This window comes from Littorina saxatilis, linkage group LG17 (assembly GCF_037325665.1).
Source record: "Littorina saxatilis isolate snail1 linkage group LG17, US_GU_Lsax_2.0, whole genome shotgun sequence".
Classification (NCBI taxonomy): Eukaryota; Metazoa; Mollusca; class Gastropoda; order Littorinimorpha; family Littorinidae; genus Littorina; species Littorina saxatilis.
Genome location: NC_090261.1, coordinates 17,320,626 through 17,338,800, shown reverse-complemented (window position 1 = coordinate 17,338,800; position 18,175 = coordinate 17,320,626). Strand labels below are relative to the sequence as shown.

At 42.9% G+C, this 18,175-nt stretch overlaps 1 protein-coding gene across 2 annotated transcripts; it reads right to left on the bottom strand.

Moving 5' to 3' along the window:
* Nucleotides 1-1,030: 1,030 nt before the first annotated feature.
* Nucleotides 1,031-14,547, bottom strand: LOC138953611 (coiled-coil domain-containing protein 42 homolog). Of its 2 annotated transcripts, XM_070325481.1 has the most exons (9): nucleotides 14,369-14,547; nucleotides 12,641-12,746; nucleotides 11,439-11,543; nucleotides 10,940-11,025; nucleotides 8,648-8,819; nucleotides 7,644-7,876; nucleotides 5,448-5,532; nucleotides 3,502-3,648; nucleotides 1,031-2,079 (listed from the first exon to the last, which is right to left on the bottom strand). In XM_070325481.1, exons 1-8 carry the CDS (start codon nucleotides 14,422-14,424, stop codon nucleotides 3,544-3,546), a joined length of 948 nt encoding a protein of 315 aa, XP_070181582.1. In that variant the 5' UTR covers nucleotides 14,425-14,547; the 3' UTR covers nucleotides 1,031-2,079; nucleotides 3,502-3,543. The 2 variants fall into 2 exon arrangements, with proteins under 2 accessions (XP_070181582.1, XP_070181583.1); XM_070325482.1 differs by lacking the exon at nucleotides 3,502-3,648.
* Between the last annotated feature and the right edge of the window lie 3,628 nt (nucleotides 14,548-18,175).

Below are 18,175 nucleotides of genomic sequence, written 5' to 3'. Positions count from 1 at the left end.
TCAAGGTCCAGCTATGGCCGCATACCTTGCAATAAGAAACAGTTTTGTATTTTGGGGGGAGGCCCAAACTGTCCAGGTGCCAGACCTTTTTTTCTTTTTCTTTTTTAAGGATGATAAAACCTGATGGCACTGATGTAAACTGTCTCAGTACTTCACTTTTGTTTTATCATGACTTCCTCCTCTGGCAGAACAAAGGTCAAAGGTAACCTCAAGTCTAGGTCAGGGTCAGCGACATGTCTCTTTGGACGTGAAGCTGTCCTGGTATGGTGTGGAGTCCCTCAGGTTTGCTGGCACCAGCTCGGCAATCCTGGTCCTCACCTGCACAGTCACCCAGTCACAAGGACACATCGACAGCGTAAGGGTGGGGTGGGGGCATAAAGGAACACACACACAATAGGACGACATTTTTGTGTGTTCAGATTTCAATTTGATTTTATGTATATTTGTTTTTCTTTCTGTATTTTCAATTGAGAATTTGGGCAAGAAAAGAACATTAAAGCAAGTTGCCAGTGTGAAAGGGTGAACAATCTGTAGCTGAGTGTCATGATGCCCCTGGATTTTGATTCCCAGGACATACAGTCCTACTTTCCAGGCTGAACAGTTTGTAAAAGGAGTGTTTACATAGGATTTGCCTTCCAGACAAAGATGTGTTACAAGGTGTGTTCTTGTTTTGTCTTGTTTTGATTACTGTTCTGATTTCGTGGAGATTGAAGTGTCTTGCTTTTTATACAATTTGTGTTTTATGATTGTTTTGTTTACATTTGGGGGGGGGGGGGGTTGGCGGAGGAGGTGGGGGGGGGGGGGGGGGGTCAGGCTCACTATTGTGCTCTCCACTGTCTCTGTCTGTGCAATTTTTAGAAGTTCAAGACAATCCTTGGTGTCACCTTCCACCCACTGTTAAAAGATTTGGTAGCACTGCCATAATGATGGCAACGTTTTTGGGTGAACACACACATGCGCGCACACACACACATTGTGTGTGAAAGGACAAAGAGAGACAAAAAAGCACACAGCTGAAAGACTCTATACATTTCTTTTAAACTCATTTATTTGATCAACACTTGCAGTCAACTGCCACAAGCCATTAAAACCAATTAAGCCTCCCAAAATAACATTACTTCCAGTTACATAAGCAATATGGTTTTGAAGAGCTTCACACATATGTACCAACTAATTTATGGTTTGATATGACTGAATGGTTTCATGTGTAAATGCACAAAAACAGTTTTAAAAACTCATTACTGATAAACACTGGTTTTATACTTTTCATCAAAACAACAACACACAGTATATCATAGTTTATACATGGGTTGCCCTTTCAGTTAAAATAATTCATGCATGATCATCATATTCAAACACCTCTTCAATTCAAAAACAATCAAGCAAAACGTTATTTTTACTAAACACAATAAGAGATGTTAAAATGAATTTTAGAAACACACAGAGAACACTTAAACAAAATACTATGAAATTCATCAGATCACATGCTTTCAACAAAGGACACTTTATGCAAAGGTCACCCAAAAAGATAACAAGCAAACAAAAATTCAATAACACACAAAGTTAGGTTCAATAAGTGACAATGCACAGACAGAATAATAGATCTTGTTTTAAGGTTTCTTTGAAGTGAATGTACAAACACATAAAAATGAGATAATGACCAGATAATGAACTTAGCTTTTTTGATCTCAAGATAGAAAAAGTTCTTTTTTTCATTTAAATTTTTTTTCTCAGCACTGCTTCTTGACTAAAAAAGCAGGGCTGTGGTGAAAACGGGCAGAGCATAATTGAACCAAGATTCTGGTAAGAGAGCAACTGCCTGGCATCGTCATCCCATTACTCCACTACTGAGCTGCAGCACATCATACCAACTGAAGAACATCACGGCAGCATTCAAAACACATGTAAAGACTGACCTGCAGGACAAATGTTCATCAAATGTTACTGTTAAAAAACAAAGATTCCGATCCTTCAGCATAATCATTAACTTGAAGAAGGAGCAACAATTGATGTTCCTGTCATTTCCATCTTCTTGATTTCTGCGGTTATCTGCGTCAAGTCTTGCACAAATGTCTGGATCTGAAAACAAAGAGAAATCATTAGCCAAACTTTTAAAAGCGATGCACAATTCAGGACACAAAATTCAGCACATCTGACAGGTAATAAAATAATTGTTCAAATGGGAAAAACTGTGAGAATGACAAGTCTTCTTCAGACAGACAATGACAAAATGAGTTCACTGATATTCCTGTACAGCATACAATCAATGAATGTCACTTGAAGTGTGTTCAGAAATGAATGTACAATGTAATAAAGTTTACATACAATAAAAAAATTATGATGAACAATAATGAAGAAAAATCTGAACTAACTCCAAAACACACACACATACATACATACACACTCATTGACTCTAGATTGTATGTGTCATCACAGTATATCTAAATACTAAACACATTTCCTGTTTAAAATATTTGACAAAGACACAGGTAACATTGATTGATAAAAAGCAAAAGCTCTCTCTGTCTCTGTCTCTGTCTGTCTCTCAATTCTCTCTCTCTCTCTATCACACGCACACACACACACACACACACACACACACCGGCATGCACATATGCACACAAGCATACGTGCATGCATGCATGTATGCACCTACAAACACACACACACACACACACACACACACACATACACGCACACACACACCAACACACACATAGAAACACACACACACATACATACACACACACCTTACACACACCCTCATAATCAGGTCAGAAAGAAAAGAGCTATGGGGGTCATCAAGAATAAAATGCAAACAAAAACATGGTCAATTATGGACGTAAAACACACACTCACACACACACACCCACACATACTGTATACCCACACACACACACACACACACACACACACACAAAGGCATGCGCGCATACGCACACACACACACATACATAACAAAATTAAAAGATGCACCAACATCTCATTATGACTGAAAAAAGAGGTAACAAGATTTCATTCTGAGCTTTCTTGTTAACTTTTAACAGCAAGCACGGTATATTGCAGGCTACATTAATGCAGATCTAATGTCAGCAGGTGGGCAGCAACACTCTATTCTACACAATCAGAGTAAGGAAATTGGATGAGCAAGGGAAGAGCTTGGGTAGAATTTAGAGAATAAAGACATCGACAACATACAAATTATGGAGAATAAAAACGGACACAATCAAAAGAATGCGAGGAAAAATGCACAACATTAAAAATAAATAAAGAAGAAGACAAAAATAAAGTCAAGCATAATCAGAGAAAAAGAAGATCAAAGAAGTAAAGAGAAATCACAGATGGGCACACAACAATAAAGAAAAGGGTGGAATAGCATAAAAAAGCTTTTTAAAATTCATGAAAACCAACTTAATTTCTGTAACGGCTAAAAAATGCACTTCTAAGGAAAGAAAGGGATGGGGAAAGGACCAGAGAGTGAAGAAAACCATGGATATATACTATATAGACGGGACTGCGGCTGTGCAGCGAGCATGCTGAGCGCTATTCAGCATCATGCTGAGTGGAGGCAGTGCCGTGAACAGACGTGGTGTCAGTTCGTAACAACTCCACCATAACTGACTGCATGTCCACCACATAACGGTTGATCTGAAAGCCAGCCAGTCACTCTTCTCAACCAGTTACTGTTAACCCCTGCTGGTAAATATTACATTCAGTCAGTACATCACTGCAGACTGCAGCCTTCTGACACATAACGGTTGATCTGAAATCCAGCCAGTCACTTTTCTCACCCAGAATTACTGTTTACTCCTACTTGTAAATACAGTGGAACACGGCTTTTAAGACCTCAAACAATCTGAGAAAATGAGGTCTTAAAAAGGTGGGAGTCTTATAAAATAGAGGTCAATTTACAGAGGTTATGAACAGAAAGTCTGGAAAAGCAAGGTCTTAAAAGGGGGGAGGTCTTAAATTGGGTGGTCTTAAAAGGGGAGGTCTTAAATTGGGTGGTCTTAAAAGGGGGAGGTCTTAAATTGGGTGGTCTTAAAAGGGGGAGGTCTTAAATTGGGTGGTCTTAAAAGGGGGAGGTCTTAAATTGGGTGGTCTTAAAAGGGGAGGTCTTAAATTGGGTGGTCTTAAAAGGGGGAGGTCTTAAATTGGGTGGTCTTACAAGGGGGAGGTCTTAAATTGGGTGGTCTTACAAGGGGGTCTTAAATTGGGTGGTCTTACAAGGGGAGGTCTTAAATTGGGTGGTCTTACAAGGGGGAGGTCTTAAATTGGGTGGTCTTACAAGGGGAGGTCTTAAATTGGGTGGTCTTACAAGGGGGAGGTCTTACATTAGGTGGTCTTACAAGGGGGAGGTCTTAAATTGGGTGGTCTTACAAGGGGGAGGTCTTAAATTGGGTGGTCTTAAAAGGGGGAGGTCTTAAATTGGGTGGTCTTACAAGGGGGAGGTCTTAAATTGGGTGGTCTTACAAGGGGGAGGTCTTACATTGGGTGGTCTTACAAGGGGGAGGTCTTAAATTGGGTGGTCTTACAAGGGGGAGGTCTTAAATTGGGTGGTCTTACAAGGGGGAGGTCTTAAATTGGGTGGTCTTACAAGGGGGAGGTCTTACATTAGGTGGTCTTACAAGGGGGAGGTCTTAAATTGGGTGGTTTTACAAGGGGGAGGTCTTAAATTGGGTGGTCTTACAAGGGGGAGGTCTTAAATTGGGTGGTCTTACAAGGGAAGTTGCACTGTATACTGTTAGTTAGTTCATCAGACGTGAGAAACATAATGGTTGAATTCTGTAATCTAGCAAATTAGTTCTCTCAACCAGATTTACTATTAACACCTGCAAGTAAATATATACCTTCAGACACATAATGGTTGATTTGACATCCAGTAATGGGTTCTCTCAACCATTGTTACTTTTAAACCTGTGTACACAATACACCATCAGTCGGTACATCAGACAAAATTGCCACAACTGGAAACTGTTCCAGTTCTTTTTCACAAACTGTTCCAGTTCTTTTTCACATGTGATGTAACCTTCAGCTACTTCATAATAGTGTATGCATTTTTGTAATGTTCTTGCAAAACGTTCATTACTTACTTTGAAAAACCAGCCATCTTGTATATGTGTATATATATATATATACTCCCCCAAAAATTTAAAGATTCAGACATGCACTAGGTCACATGAAACTACAACTTCAGGTCAAGAATATATATAGTCAAGGAAATGCAGACTTTTGCTATCAAAAAAATTCTAGCTGCTACGCAATAACTATCCTTTTTCATGCAATAAAGGACTATTTGGATAAAAGATTCAAATGCAAATACTAAAGCCTACAATTTATATACGGCAAAATAGACAGGATACTAGTCTCCCTCACCAGCCAGTCATCACAAACAATATTTATACTATGATAAGTACAGCAATAAATGTTACAGAAAAAGAGATTACCTGTGACAGTTGCTCTGTAGTGTCTTCTGATGATCCAACCTGTTTCTGATGTTTCTTCACTAACTGGTAAAGATTGTGAGTTGCCCTGTAACAGTGCATGTTCCAGTGTAATAGTCACCCACAGGGTCAAAATGGCAGAATTAAGGGTATGAGTACACATAACTTAGCAATTATCTAATACTTGTATTCTCATGACAATATGCTGCAGAAACGAAATCCATTTATATCCTTTCTACTGGTTATTCCCCTTGAGGCATAAAAGGTGGATTTGTTTGTTTGTTTGTTTGCTTAACGCCCAGTCCACCACGAAGGGTGATATCAGGGCGGTGCTGCTTTGACATTTAACGTGCGCCATGCACACACAAGACAGAAGTCGCAGCACAGGCTTCATGTCTCACCCAGTCACATTATTCTGACACCGGACCAACCAGTCCTAGCACTAACCCCATAATGCCAGACGCCAGGCGGAGCAGCCACTAGATTGCCAATTTTAAAATCTTAGGTATGACCCGGCCGGGGTTCGAACCCACGACCTTCCGCTCACTGGCCACCGTGTTGCGGTTTAAAATAAAAGGTGGATACCAATATTGATAAAAAAAAAAGTTAAAAAAAAGACTTCTTCTTCTTTGTTCATGGGCTGAAACTCTCATGGTTTTTACATGTACCCCGCCGTTTAGGCAGCCATGCTTGGTATTTTCATATTTCTATAACCCACCGAACTCTGACATGGATTACAGGATCTGTTCCGTCCACACTTGGTCTTGTGCTTGAGTGTACACATGAAGGGGGATAAGGCACTAGCGAGTCTGCACATAAGTTGACCTGGGAGATCAAACAAATCCACACCCTTAACCCACCAGGCGCTGCCAGGATTCGAATCCACGACCTTCCGCTTGGGAGGCCGGCGTCTTATCCACTAGGCCATTGCACCCGACACAAAACAAGACAAATTTCTGGTAGTTCCGAAATGGCAGTTCTTAACCTCTTTTTTTTTTATCTAAGAAAAGAGGGGTTTATGTTATGAATTTCAACACATGAACATAAGTCTATTTTCTGCCCAAGGAGTCACAGAAAGATTGTGTTCACTGAGAATACCCCAAACTCTGTGAAGGCTTCAAACACAATGTTTCCACACTTTCTATAATTATGAGGATATCAAATAATATGGCTAACCAGGGCCGGACTACCGGGGGGGTTATGGGGGTTGCGCAACCCCCCCCCCCCCCCCAGCCTAAACACGTACCTCACTTATTTAACCCTTACGCTGCCAATCAAAACTTGCGTATGTGCATTCCTGACTGCCAGGGAATATTGGAGTTCGGGGTGTAATAATTCACAAAAAATTCTAGTTCCAAACTGGCAGTAGGTAGGTAAGTAAAACCTATGTTATTTTTAAGGGAAATTGAACCAAGAATCTGTTTTTAGTGTCTAATCATGGAAATAATAATTAGTTTGGCTTATAATGATGTTTAAATATGAACTTTTGAAAAATCAGTCCGGCGCATCTTCCGGTGCCTGGGGATCAAACACAGGTGGCTGTTTTGCTCGCTCCAAGAAAGGATTATAATCACTATCATCTACCTGTTTGCAACGAATCGTCCGAAAGAAGATCTCCCCCTTCCCCTGTCAGTATCCATAGTCATTTGCACCCCCTGTAGCGTCAGTCCGACTTTGTTTTTCCCTACCATGGCCCGGTCGACTTCCACTGTTTGCCATTTTGACGAGTCGAGATTTCTCTCCCCTATCCTGTCGCCAAGGCCAAAAATAGCCTTCAGACGCAAAACCGCGTCACCATTTATGTTTATTCATGAGAATGAGGTATCCTAACAAGCCATTGGCTGCTATTTTTGTGTCAGCAGTGACATCGCACTTCTGGAAAATCCCGGAACCGTCAAGACGGGTAAACCCGTCCTAAGGCGCTGCGGCTGCACAAGCGCAGGACGGGTATACCCGTCCTAAGGCAGGCAAGTGGTTAAAACATTTTTTATTATTGTTTATTTTATGCCGTTTCATGCAAGGAGCGACCATTTTCCTATCTCAGAATATTACCTACCCATCAGCTTCAGGGGCCCCCCTGGACCACCACTGGCAACCCCCCCCCCCCCCCCCCCTCTTAGCCTAGTCCGGCCCTGCTAACGTGTGTACTCCCATCAAATTTCAGTAATTGTATACACCGATATCACTGACAAAACTTACATCTTAATGCGCCCAAGCAGCAAAGTTTTCTTGGCAGCTGTGTTCTTGATGTGGTTCCAGATGGATTCCCAGTGAACGGCTTCACTCTGAGCATCGTCCAGGCGTGTCTGCAGACCTGAGAGTTTGTTGTTGTAGCCGAGGATCTCATTGTCTTTCTCCTCCATGTACTTCATCAGGTCCTGCCGCTGGTGCTCGATCACCTCCTGGTTCTTCTGGTCCCTCTCCAGCAGATCCTGAGAACATCACCACGCAACATTCAACTGCTTGAGTGACCTTCACGTCCAGCAATACCCTAAGAGGTCAGTCTGAATAAAACAAGTGCATGTTAATGCTTTTTTGCTGTCAATAAAAACAGAACAATTCAATTACAGAGGACTGCTGTCTTGCATTTCATTGTGATACACTTGCTGCTGTGCGCAGGGACTATATCATTTTTGTTCTTTCATTTTCATTACTTTATTGTCCCATCCCTGGGAAATTTGGGTGTGCTTCCTCCCAGTGGAAAGCTAGCAGCAACAGAGTCCCACTACCCAGGTGTGTGCGTGTTTAGGTGTAATGAGCCACCTGCACTTATGGCAGAATGACCGAGGTCTTTTACGTGCCACAGTTGTGACACGGGGGTGGAACATGGATACCGTCTCTGAGTTTGCACATAAAGTTGACCCATGTCCGTCCCGGCCCGGATTCGAACCTGCGACCCTAGGATCACAAGTCCAGTGCTCTACCAACTGAGCTAACGGGCCCCCCTGTCGAACAGGCTGATAGCTTAGAGCTAGTGGTCTGTCCCTAGGCCACTTAGTCATTTTTTTTGCAGTTCAAGAAGCTAATGTACGTCACTGCAGCATTGGTGGTACCATCCACAATATGAACGTAACCTATCATTTGTTAATATCATACAGAATGCACATCTGACATACGGTTTCTCTCACTTGTTTGCAAAGCAATATTTAACAGAGAACTGAGTCTCTCTACCTTTCTTGTGTTGTGTGTTGCTGCAGGCCTACCTGGTGTGTAGCAGTTAGAGTGTCCCAGCGAGCAATGATGTCACGCAGTTCATGAAACTCCTCGCCAGCCTCCAGCACCTTCTCCATGTAGCGATGAAACACGGTGTACTTCTCACACTTCCTCTGCAGCTTGTCCTTCTGTTCAACAAACGACTGGTTCTCCTCTGCTAGCCTGGGGGAATTATTAAGCCATTGAATCAAAGCTCAATGCTCCTTATTTTGCTTTTGCTTTTTTGACATCAATGCTTGCATGGTCATTTTTTACTCCTGCCACATGGATAGTTACGTGCCATCTTATAAGTAATGTCTGTGCATTTTTTGTTATGTTGTTGGAATTTTTTTCCCGGTGCACCCAGAATTAAACAGCAGCAGGACCACTCTCGTCTGTTTGGAGGTTGTTGTTGTTTGTTGAGCGTACCCGCACTTAACACTTGCAGGGCCACGACTCTGTCATCCAAATGAGAATATTATGCATAGAACTTAATTGTTTCTCTGCTGAAAATTAATAGGCGACTTGCCCTATCGGCCAGCGCCGCGAAGTTGTGCGATAAATCTGCAATACCTTGCATGGTCTTGCAAGATCTGCCTCAAACTGCGGGCATGTTTTGATAGCTCTGTGAGAGGTTGCGTTTCAGTGCAGACACTTCGCCTTGAAAATGGTGAATTTGCACTGTGTAGCAGTGGGCTGCAGCAATGTTAGCCGCAAGAATAATCATAAAGTTCGTTCAAAGTACCCAAGCATGGCCCGTACACAAAGGAAAGGCGATCGAGTTTTTTTTCAACACAAGCCAGAGAACACCAGCGCTTGTGAAGCGATGGCTGAATTCTCTTCGACGTCAAAATGACGTGCCATCCCGGTACTCCGTTTTCTGTTCAATAACTTTATCAGCTTCGGTTTCTTGTATCCTGAATATTGTATTTTTCTTTCTTTGAGGTATTTTTGCAACTTTGGTACTTGCAATCGCATAAAAAATACTGCTGTTCGGTAGCCATTGTTTAGATCAGTGATTGTAGTGTATGGAAGTAGAGGTTACATGCCGAGTCTCAGTGATTATTAAAAATAATGGTCGAAGTTGGCGGATCATGAAAAATGCGAGCTTCAGCGAGCTTTTTCATGACCGCGAACTGAGACCATTATTTTTAATAATCACTGAGACGAGGTGTGTAACCTCTTTATTCCTCCTTTCTTCAGTTATTCAAAGAAAACAGGAGTTTTTGTGCGAAAGTTTGATCGAATCCGAATCACTCAACCAGTCAACCTGCGCAGGCGATCGATTAATGCGCGGTTGTATAGTTCCGTGCAAATCATTCCATTCTGTTAACACTTCTTGTCACTTTCCCTGTTTTAGACTAAAATCAAGTACACAGATATGCTGTTATTCTGCTGTGGCGGTAAAGGAAGATATTGTGTGTTCTGTTTATGTTTTAGTATCGCATAGGATAATGTTCTTTCGTCAAATGGGACTAGCAGACGAACTTTTGCACCCGTGTTCCAACGTTAATTACTGTATGAAGTTCAGTTTTCTGGGGGAAATAGTGTATGAAACCGCTTTATGTTGTTTAAATTGATGAGATGTGTGCATTTGGTTGCGTGTGATCTGTTTATAAAATGAAATATTGTTGAAAACTGACCGTCGGATTGCAGTCAGTGTTGTCGAAGAAACTGCGTTAAAAGAAGGGGAACTACTCTTGTCGGCTAGAGTATGAGTTACTTGCCTTGGGAATTTGCTTGTGATGAACGGTTTGTGCACGGCAGATCTAGATTCAGAAAACAACCTAACTCATGGATTTTATATGGAGATTCATGTGTTCAGGCCTGTAGTTGTTAATTTAAATGCGGTATGTTTGTATTGTTTGCTCCAGAGATGTATATTTCGTACGTATAGAGCGTTCGGAACTTTTCAGTCGCAAAAGTAGTACCAAAACAGAACAGCTTCTCAACCCATTGCACTATCGAGGATTCAGGCTGTTGCTGGCTCGTTATTTGTTTGGTTGCTGGGTCATTATCGAAAAATAACTAGCTCTACAAGTTTACAGAGGTAAAGAAGCAGAGGGGGGAATAAGGAACGATAACTCTTGAGAGCAAATAATGTGCCCGCAGGGAAGTGAACCTTCCTTATCTTTCGCACCGGAGAGCTATCCAAGCGGGTTATTCTGCAAGTTGGCTATTATAGTAGGCTCTTTGTTTATTTATCTAGTGCACTGGTACATTGGAAAAGAAAGTGTTCATACTTTGAATTAAATGAATGTATACTTATTTGCAATAAATCATAAAAACAAAAATAAACCCACCTTTCAATTTCCTTGTCTTTTTGTTTTTTCAGATCTCTCTCATCGTTGGCCTTTTTGACTGCTCTTGCTCGCTTAGAATCATTTTCCTGAAATCAAAGTTATGTATGTTATGTTGTCTAGATTATTCTACACATTGATGTTTTACATGAACTTAAAAAGAATGGCAATTGACAGACATAATAATAATAAAGGAATTGATTATGTTAATAAAAGTCAGGGTCGTTTGGGTACAATTTTAAATTGATTTCGTAAGACCAAACTAAAGATTAAAACTTCCCTTCTTTGTCTGTTACCTGGACAATTAGTGTCTGGTCATGGAAAAAGTTCACACACACACACACACACACACACACACACACACACACACACACACACACACACGTACAGACAGACACACACACACACACATACACTAAATGTGAATACTATTTTAAATGTACAGTACAAGGAATGAGTGTGTTTTGTTTGTATAACCCTCTGTGAAAGGAGGCTGCCTTACCTTCAGAAATTTGTCAAACTTTAGAAGTGATTCTTTGAGCTGATATTCTTTCCTTTCCAGTTCTTCCCTCCTCTGTTGAAGGCTCTCCATTTTCATCTGGAACTCCTGTTCAGGCAAGAAAAAAGTGTTTGATTTGTGGGTATCAACAGCTGAAATGGTGCTGATCAATGGGGTTCTTGTCGTTTTTGTTGAGAGTAAACACGCTTATCAAATGCAGGCCCACTTGCTACAGAGAATGTGGCCCTGTCATCCAAATCAAAAGATTATGTGTACACAATTTTAAATCACCCATCACATAGGCAGCTGTACTCCATCTTCAGGGGATATTAATAACAATAACAATAATAACAATAACAACACTTTATTGTCTATTAAAATTTTACATAAAAATGGAAAATTTTCTTCAGCACACCCTGCCTGCCTGTAACGATTATAACGAACATAGGATGTACCTGTGCACTGCGACAACTAGAAAGTGACCAAAGTGTTACAAGTAGTTGTGTTTTTGTAAAAGCACGTTTTATATACTTTGAAGCCTACAAACTGCTCATATCTATTTAGCTAACACTGCTGACATGCAAGGGACATTTTGCATAATACTACATGGCTTGCTGTGTCGTACCAGATTTACACGAGTTGTTTTTTAAAATATTGAACTGCGAGCGAAAGCGAGCTGTTTACTATTTGAAAAAGCAACGAGTGTAAATCTGGTACGATACAGCAAACCATGTAGTATTCTGTTTATCCTACATACTGAACTTACGTGTATTTTACTGAAAATGTCCTGCAGTCGAGGCAGCTAAATTGAAGACGCTTGTTTTGGAACCTTGATCTTGTCTAAAGCCTTGTGCAATCTATTACGTCAAAGCAAAAAAAAGGTCACTCTGAAAGTTTGGCGTGACGTGTTAGTTCTAAAAATTCATCGAGGGTAATTAGCGGGCGCAATTTTTTTCTTCTCTATAATGACGTTTGTGGAAAAACAGGTCCCTGCCAGACTTGCTTGACATGACCTCATTTACATGATATACACACGTGTGATTTGAACGATTATTATCTCACGAGTGTCTCTCTCACGTATGTAGAATAAATATATATATATCACTGTCCGATGTCCACCCTGAACTACAAACGATTGAGACTCTAAATCACTCAGTATGATTGCTGTTTGGCTTGTCGTTGAAGTGAAAACTAAAAAAAATAACCTCTTTCTGGGCAGCAAGAGCCTGCTCAACTTCCGCCATTTCTCGTCGTTTTTCCAGCAGGCGTGTGGCTGGGGTGAGGTGGTCATCCTCCCGCTCTGGCATCTTTCTGTGATGGACCACAGGTAACAGATTATGGCTTATACTCCAGAGCTGGTTACCAGTGGAAACCATGTTTTGCGAGTTATATTACTTTATATAACTGAAACATTTTAATCATACAAATTGATTTCATTAATAAATACTGTTTCAAAATAATTATATCCTTGGCCTGCAGAGACAAAATCAGAAAAACTTAAAACATCTTGATTGTCTACGTTCATCAGTACATGACAAACATTTCAAATTACATCACTCGTGTACTATGGAAACCAGAGGATGTGACATGGATTTAAATACTTACATTTAAAAAATAATACAAAAATGTGTACTATGTTTTTGTTTAATGTCTGCATCATTATCTAACTGGAGCATTAATGACAAAAGTAAAGAATACAGTCTACTTGCCATTTAATATACATAATAATCATTTAAAGTACTGAGAATATGGGTCACAAAATGATACCCAGCTTTGGAGAATAACCTTTATGCAAGAATAATAAGAAAAGAAGTCGGTGATGAGTTGATTCTTTACTGAAAACAAAAAACAAACATGACGTTTCGTTTTTTGTTTGTTTTTTGTTTTCAGTAAAGAATCAACTCATCACTGACTTCTTTTCTTATTTTTCCACATTGATTCTTCAGTCACCATTACATTCTTCTTTATGCAAGAGTTTGCTTTATCCGATAAGGCGATATAGCTCTTTTGATTAATGCCTTGACCTACTGAAATGGCCTACGATGGCAATTGGTACCTGGATGTGTCATTCTTTTAATCCTGTGCAAAGCCTTGTTTATGCTACATGCTTGTTATCAGCCTACCCTAAAAAAATGCTGTCATTTCTTCACAGTTGACTCAGGAAAATACTATTCAAATTAATGGTCTGCTCAGAGCATTCACACGTTCTCTCCCTTCTGCATATGTTTAAACGACATAAACAGAATACCCTCCCTCAGAAAACACATAAACATCGACCGCAATGTGAACCAAATCTTCGTGAAATTTGTTTCTGCATGCATAGAATCTTGTGTCAGATTTTGTTCCAAAAATACATGACAGCCCTGCACAAAGAAAGTTCCAATAAAAGAAGCCTTTTACCCCAACCTTATTCCTCTGAACAAACCATTACCAGTCAGAGTTTTGACCATTTTGCAAAGTGCACGTGTGTGTGTGTCAGTGTGTGTGTGTGTCAGTGTGTGTGTGTGTGTGTGTGTGTGTGTGTGTGAGTGCACATGTGTGTCGGTGTGTGTGTGTGTGTGTGTGTGTGTGTGTGTGTGTGTGTGTGTGTGTGTGTGTGTGTGACATGTATGTGGTGTAATTGTGTCTGTGCTTTTCGAGGAGATGCTTTAGTGTTCTGAAGTAGGTGTGTACATGTGTTGGAGTGCATTTTGCTCCTCTCTCTCCTCCCAAAAAAATACATGAGTAAAGAAACAAATAAACAAATCATCTAGAAGAGATAAATATGTCTTTTGAGCTTTATCTACGCTTCCCCTTCCACCATCCAGAGTAATTGAGAGAGAGAGAGAGAGAGAGAGAGAGAGAGAGAGAGAGAGAGAGAGAGAGAGAGAGAGAGATTTAAAATGATCAAGGCAGAAAAAGCCCCCGAAAGTGCAACAAGAACCGAGACTTACACGAGAAGCTTATCCTCGAAAGTGGTGCGAAAGTATTCCTCCAAGCTGACCGTCATGATTGTGGTTTCTTCTGCTCCCAAACCCAACTGTATATAAGGAAGTAAGGCCTCCTCGTATTCTCTCCGATTACTTCTAGTACAGCGTCAAGGGAGCCGCCATTAATCAACAATGGCGTAGTTGCCAGGCAATTTGCATATATAGCCTCTCAAAACATTTGAAGTAAATAGTCAGATACAGCTTATACAGAGGAGAGATGAATTAGTAATGACTAATTTAAGTCTAGTTATGTAACACTATTGTCTGTTACAAACAGCATATTCTATATCTTCATTGTAAATACATATAATTATTGAAATTTTGGGTAAATGCAAAAGTGCGCGCGGCGCTGATTCGAACCGACACAGTGGCGTAAGGCGATATCAAAACATTTACTGAACCTGTCGGCCAGAAACTAGGAGATCGACACTAAAAGCCTGGAATCAGTCCTAATTCCAAAGACTACTAAGACCTGGCTAATTAAGTCGAAAACCGTAAACCGTGGCCAAGACACAAATCTTCTTCTTCGCGGCGTTTATGAGGAAATCCCTTTACAGGGCAACGATCCTCATTTTGGTTGGTGCGCCTAATTTCCCTTCGACACACCAGCATTGGGTTTGTCTCGTCAAAGTATCGAAATACGATCATGATAATCAGAGACGAGAGATGATGCATGCGTGTCTTCGTGTTTTCCAAGCCCTGAGACTTTCGCTGTGAACATGGGATCTTTTTCGTGCGCATGTGTGCACACGGGGGTGTTCGGACACCGACGGAGAGTCTGCACAAAGTTAACTCCGAGAAATAAATCTCTCGCCGAACGTGGGGATCGAACCCACGCTGATAGCGACCAACTGGCTACACTGACTAAGCCAGCGCGCTACCAACTGAGCTACGTCCCCGCCCGCTGGGTTGGGAGAGGGAGGAAGAGTTAGCAGACTCTCTGTTTCAGCGCACCGCGTGACACCGCTAGACGTACGAAGATTTTCTAAATGGTCGCTAGGCTATAGTGTGAAAGATAAAGTGGATAGTGTACCAACGAAAACCAAAACAGTGGTAGCCTGGTTGGTAGGCAAGCTATTGCTTTGCGCAATTTGCCGTGGCGCCCGATTTCAGGCCCTGACTGAGGGGGCTAGCCTACCACCCAGCGCTACCTAGCGCAGCAACTGGGCCCCGACGACAATACAAACAGGACAAACAATATGGAGCAAGAGTGATAGATTCTACCTATATCACTACTAATTACTTATGGGTCGCTAGGGATGGAGAGGGGGGATGGGTCTAATCAGTGAGGGAGGGGAAGGGAATCTAATGCAAGGGAGGGGGGCGGGGTCTAATGTGGAGGGGAGGGAGTGGATTCTGACAGGGGGTGCTTATGGGCTCGCGCCTCGGAGCCAGGCCCCAACGAAGGTCCTGGAGGCCTGGGGGGAGTCTGCGCTCACAGCCTCTGGGGGGATGGTATTCCAGAGGCGGATCGCTGTGGTAGTCAGTGCGGAACTGGGGGACCTGTAGTCTGGTGGTGTGCCCCCTGGTTGATCTTGGGACCGGTGTCAGTGCGCCTTCCCTTAGGGCTACCTCGACCAGTCCACTCATGATTTGGTACATCATGGTGGCCTTGGTCGCGGTGCGCCGTTGTATGAGGGGGTCCAGCTTGAGCCTGGACACGAGTTCCGTTGCGCTACTGGTGGTTTTGAAGTCGCGCAGGATCCTCCTTGCGGAGGCTGTCGGACAGGCTTTTCTGACGTGGGTCCCAGACTGGGGAAGCATACTCCAAGACCGGTCTTCTTCTTCTTCTTCTTCTTCTTCTTCTTCTTCTTCCGTAGAGGACTGGGTTCTTGCGAACGTCTCAGAGTCCTGCGGTCTCACCAGTCTCTTGTAGCAGGTGGTCTGAACAAGATGGGGCAGCCCCTGATGTTTCGGTAAACAAAGGCACTGATCTTGTTTGCCTTTGCTGTGGTGGCCTGAATATGCGCTCCCCAGTGCATATCTTTTGTGAGCTCCACGCCAAGGTACTTGGCCTTGTCCACCTTCTGCAGTGTTTCCCCATGAAGGGTGTACCGTTGGTGCAGAGCGGTTTTCTCTTGCGGGTGACCGATAGTACGTGGCACTTGGAGGCGTTGAAAGACATCTGCCACCTCTTCTCCCACAGTTCTAGTTTGTCCAGATCTTCTTGGAGAACGTGGGAATCCGCCTGTGATGAAATGCGCCGATATAGTATGGTATATCGTCGGCAAAGAGGCAGACTGTAGACTTGATGTTGTTGCTGATGTCGTAGATGTATACGAGGAACAGAGTTGGTCCAAGGACAGAACCCTGGGGAACACCTGAGGTCACTTGGCCAACTGTGGAGGTCTGTCCCTCGACGACAACTTGCTGGGTCCTCCTTGAGAGGAACTCCTCAATCCAGCGGATGCATACACTGTGACGTGACTCGCTGACACTGGCAGAGACTGCCGGACACACACACCGGGCTGACACACACACACATACACACACACACACACACACACACACACATACACACACACACCGGACCAACACACACACGCATACACACACTGACCGGGCTGACACACACACGGGCGCACACCGTCACACAAACACACACACACGCACACACCGGACTGACACACACACGTGACACACACACCGTCACACACACATACACACACACACACCGGGATGACACACACACATACACACTCACTCAGTGACACACACACACACACACACCGGGCTGACACACACACACACATAGACACCGGGCTGACACACACACACATACACACACACACACACACATACACACACACCGGGCCAACACTGACACACACGCATACACACACTGACCGGGCTGACACACACACGGGCGCACACCGTCACACAAACACACACTCACGCACACACCGGACTGACACACACACGTCACACACACACCGTCACACACACAGTACACACACACACACCGGGATGACACACACATACACACTCACTGACACACACACACACACACACACACACACCGGGCTGACACACAAACATACACACGCACATACATATACACACACACACGGGCACACACACACAAACACACGTACACATACACCGGGCTGACACACACACACACATACACACACACACACACGCGCACGCGTGCGCACACACACACACACATTCACACGTGCGAATACACGTACGTACACACACTGTGCCACGCGCGCACATGTTTCTATAAACACGCACACGTGCACACGCACACACGAATGGGACAGAAGAATGAGTGGGGGACTAAATGTGAAGGGGGGACCACACACACTCACCCACTCATTCACACACACACACACACACACACACAAACACTGAAACACATACACACACACACACACACACACTGACACACACACATGCACACACACACCGTGACTGACTGACTGGCACACACACAGCGCGGAGAAATAGATAGGAAGGGATACTCAGTAGGGAGCGGGGTGTTCTTCTCTCTCGAATTAAACACTGAACAAAATGCATTTTTATTTCTAGCTCATGTGGTCTGTGCGCAGTAACACTCACGTCCCACACCAGCCGATGGAGTGAGATTCATGCGTGCACTCTTTGAGGGCTCACTCTCAGTTACATTTTGGATTGAAATGCGAAGGCAGTGTTATGAGCCAAACGGCTTTTCATATGCCTGTGGTGTCGTACGGTTCATCTTGAAAAGCATTTTCATTTCAAGCTCCTGTGGTCTTGTGCACTCACGTCCCAACGAGCGGACCA

Bases quoted from the DNA above. Each gene is read 5' to 3' on its own strand.
- LOC138953611 (XM_070325481.1), bottom strand. From the start codon at position 14,424: ATGACGGTCAGCTTGGAGGAATACTTTCGCACCACTTTCGAGGATAAG. The intron at 11,026-11,438 runs GTAAGGCAGCCT...CTTTGATTTCAG, and splicing joins AGTTTGACAAATTTCTGAAG to GAAAATGATTCTAAGCGAGC. The intron at 5,533-7,643 runs GTAAGTTTTGTC...GCACTGTTACAG, and splicing joins CTGCTTGGGCGCATTAAGAT to GGCAACTCACAATCTTTACC.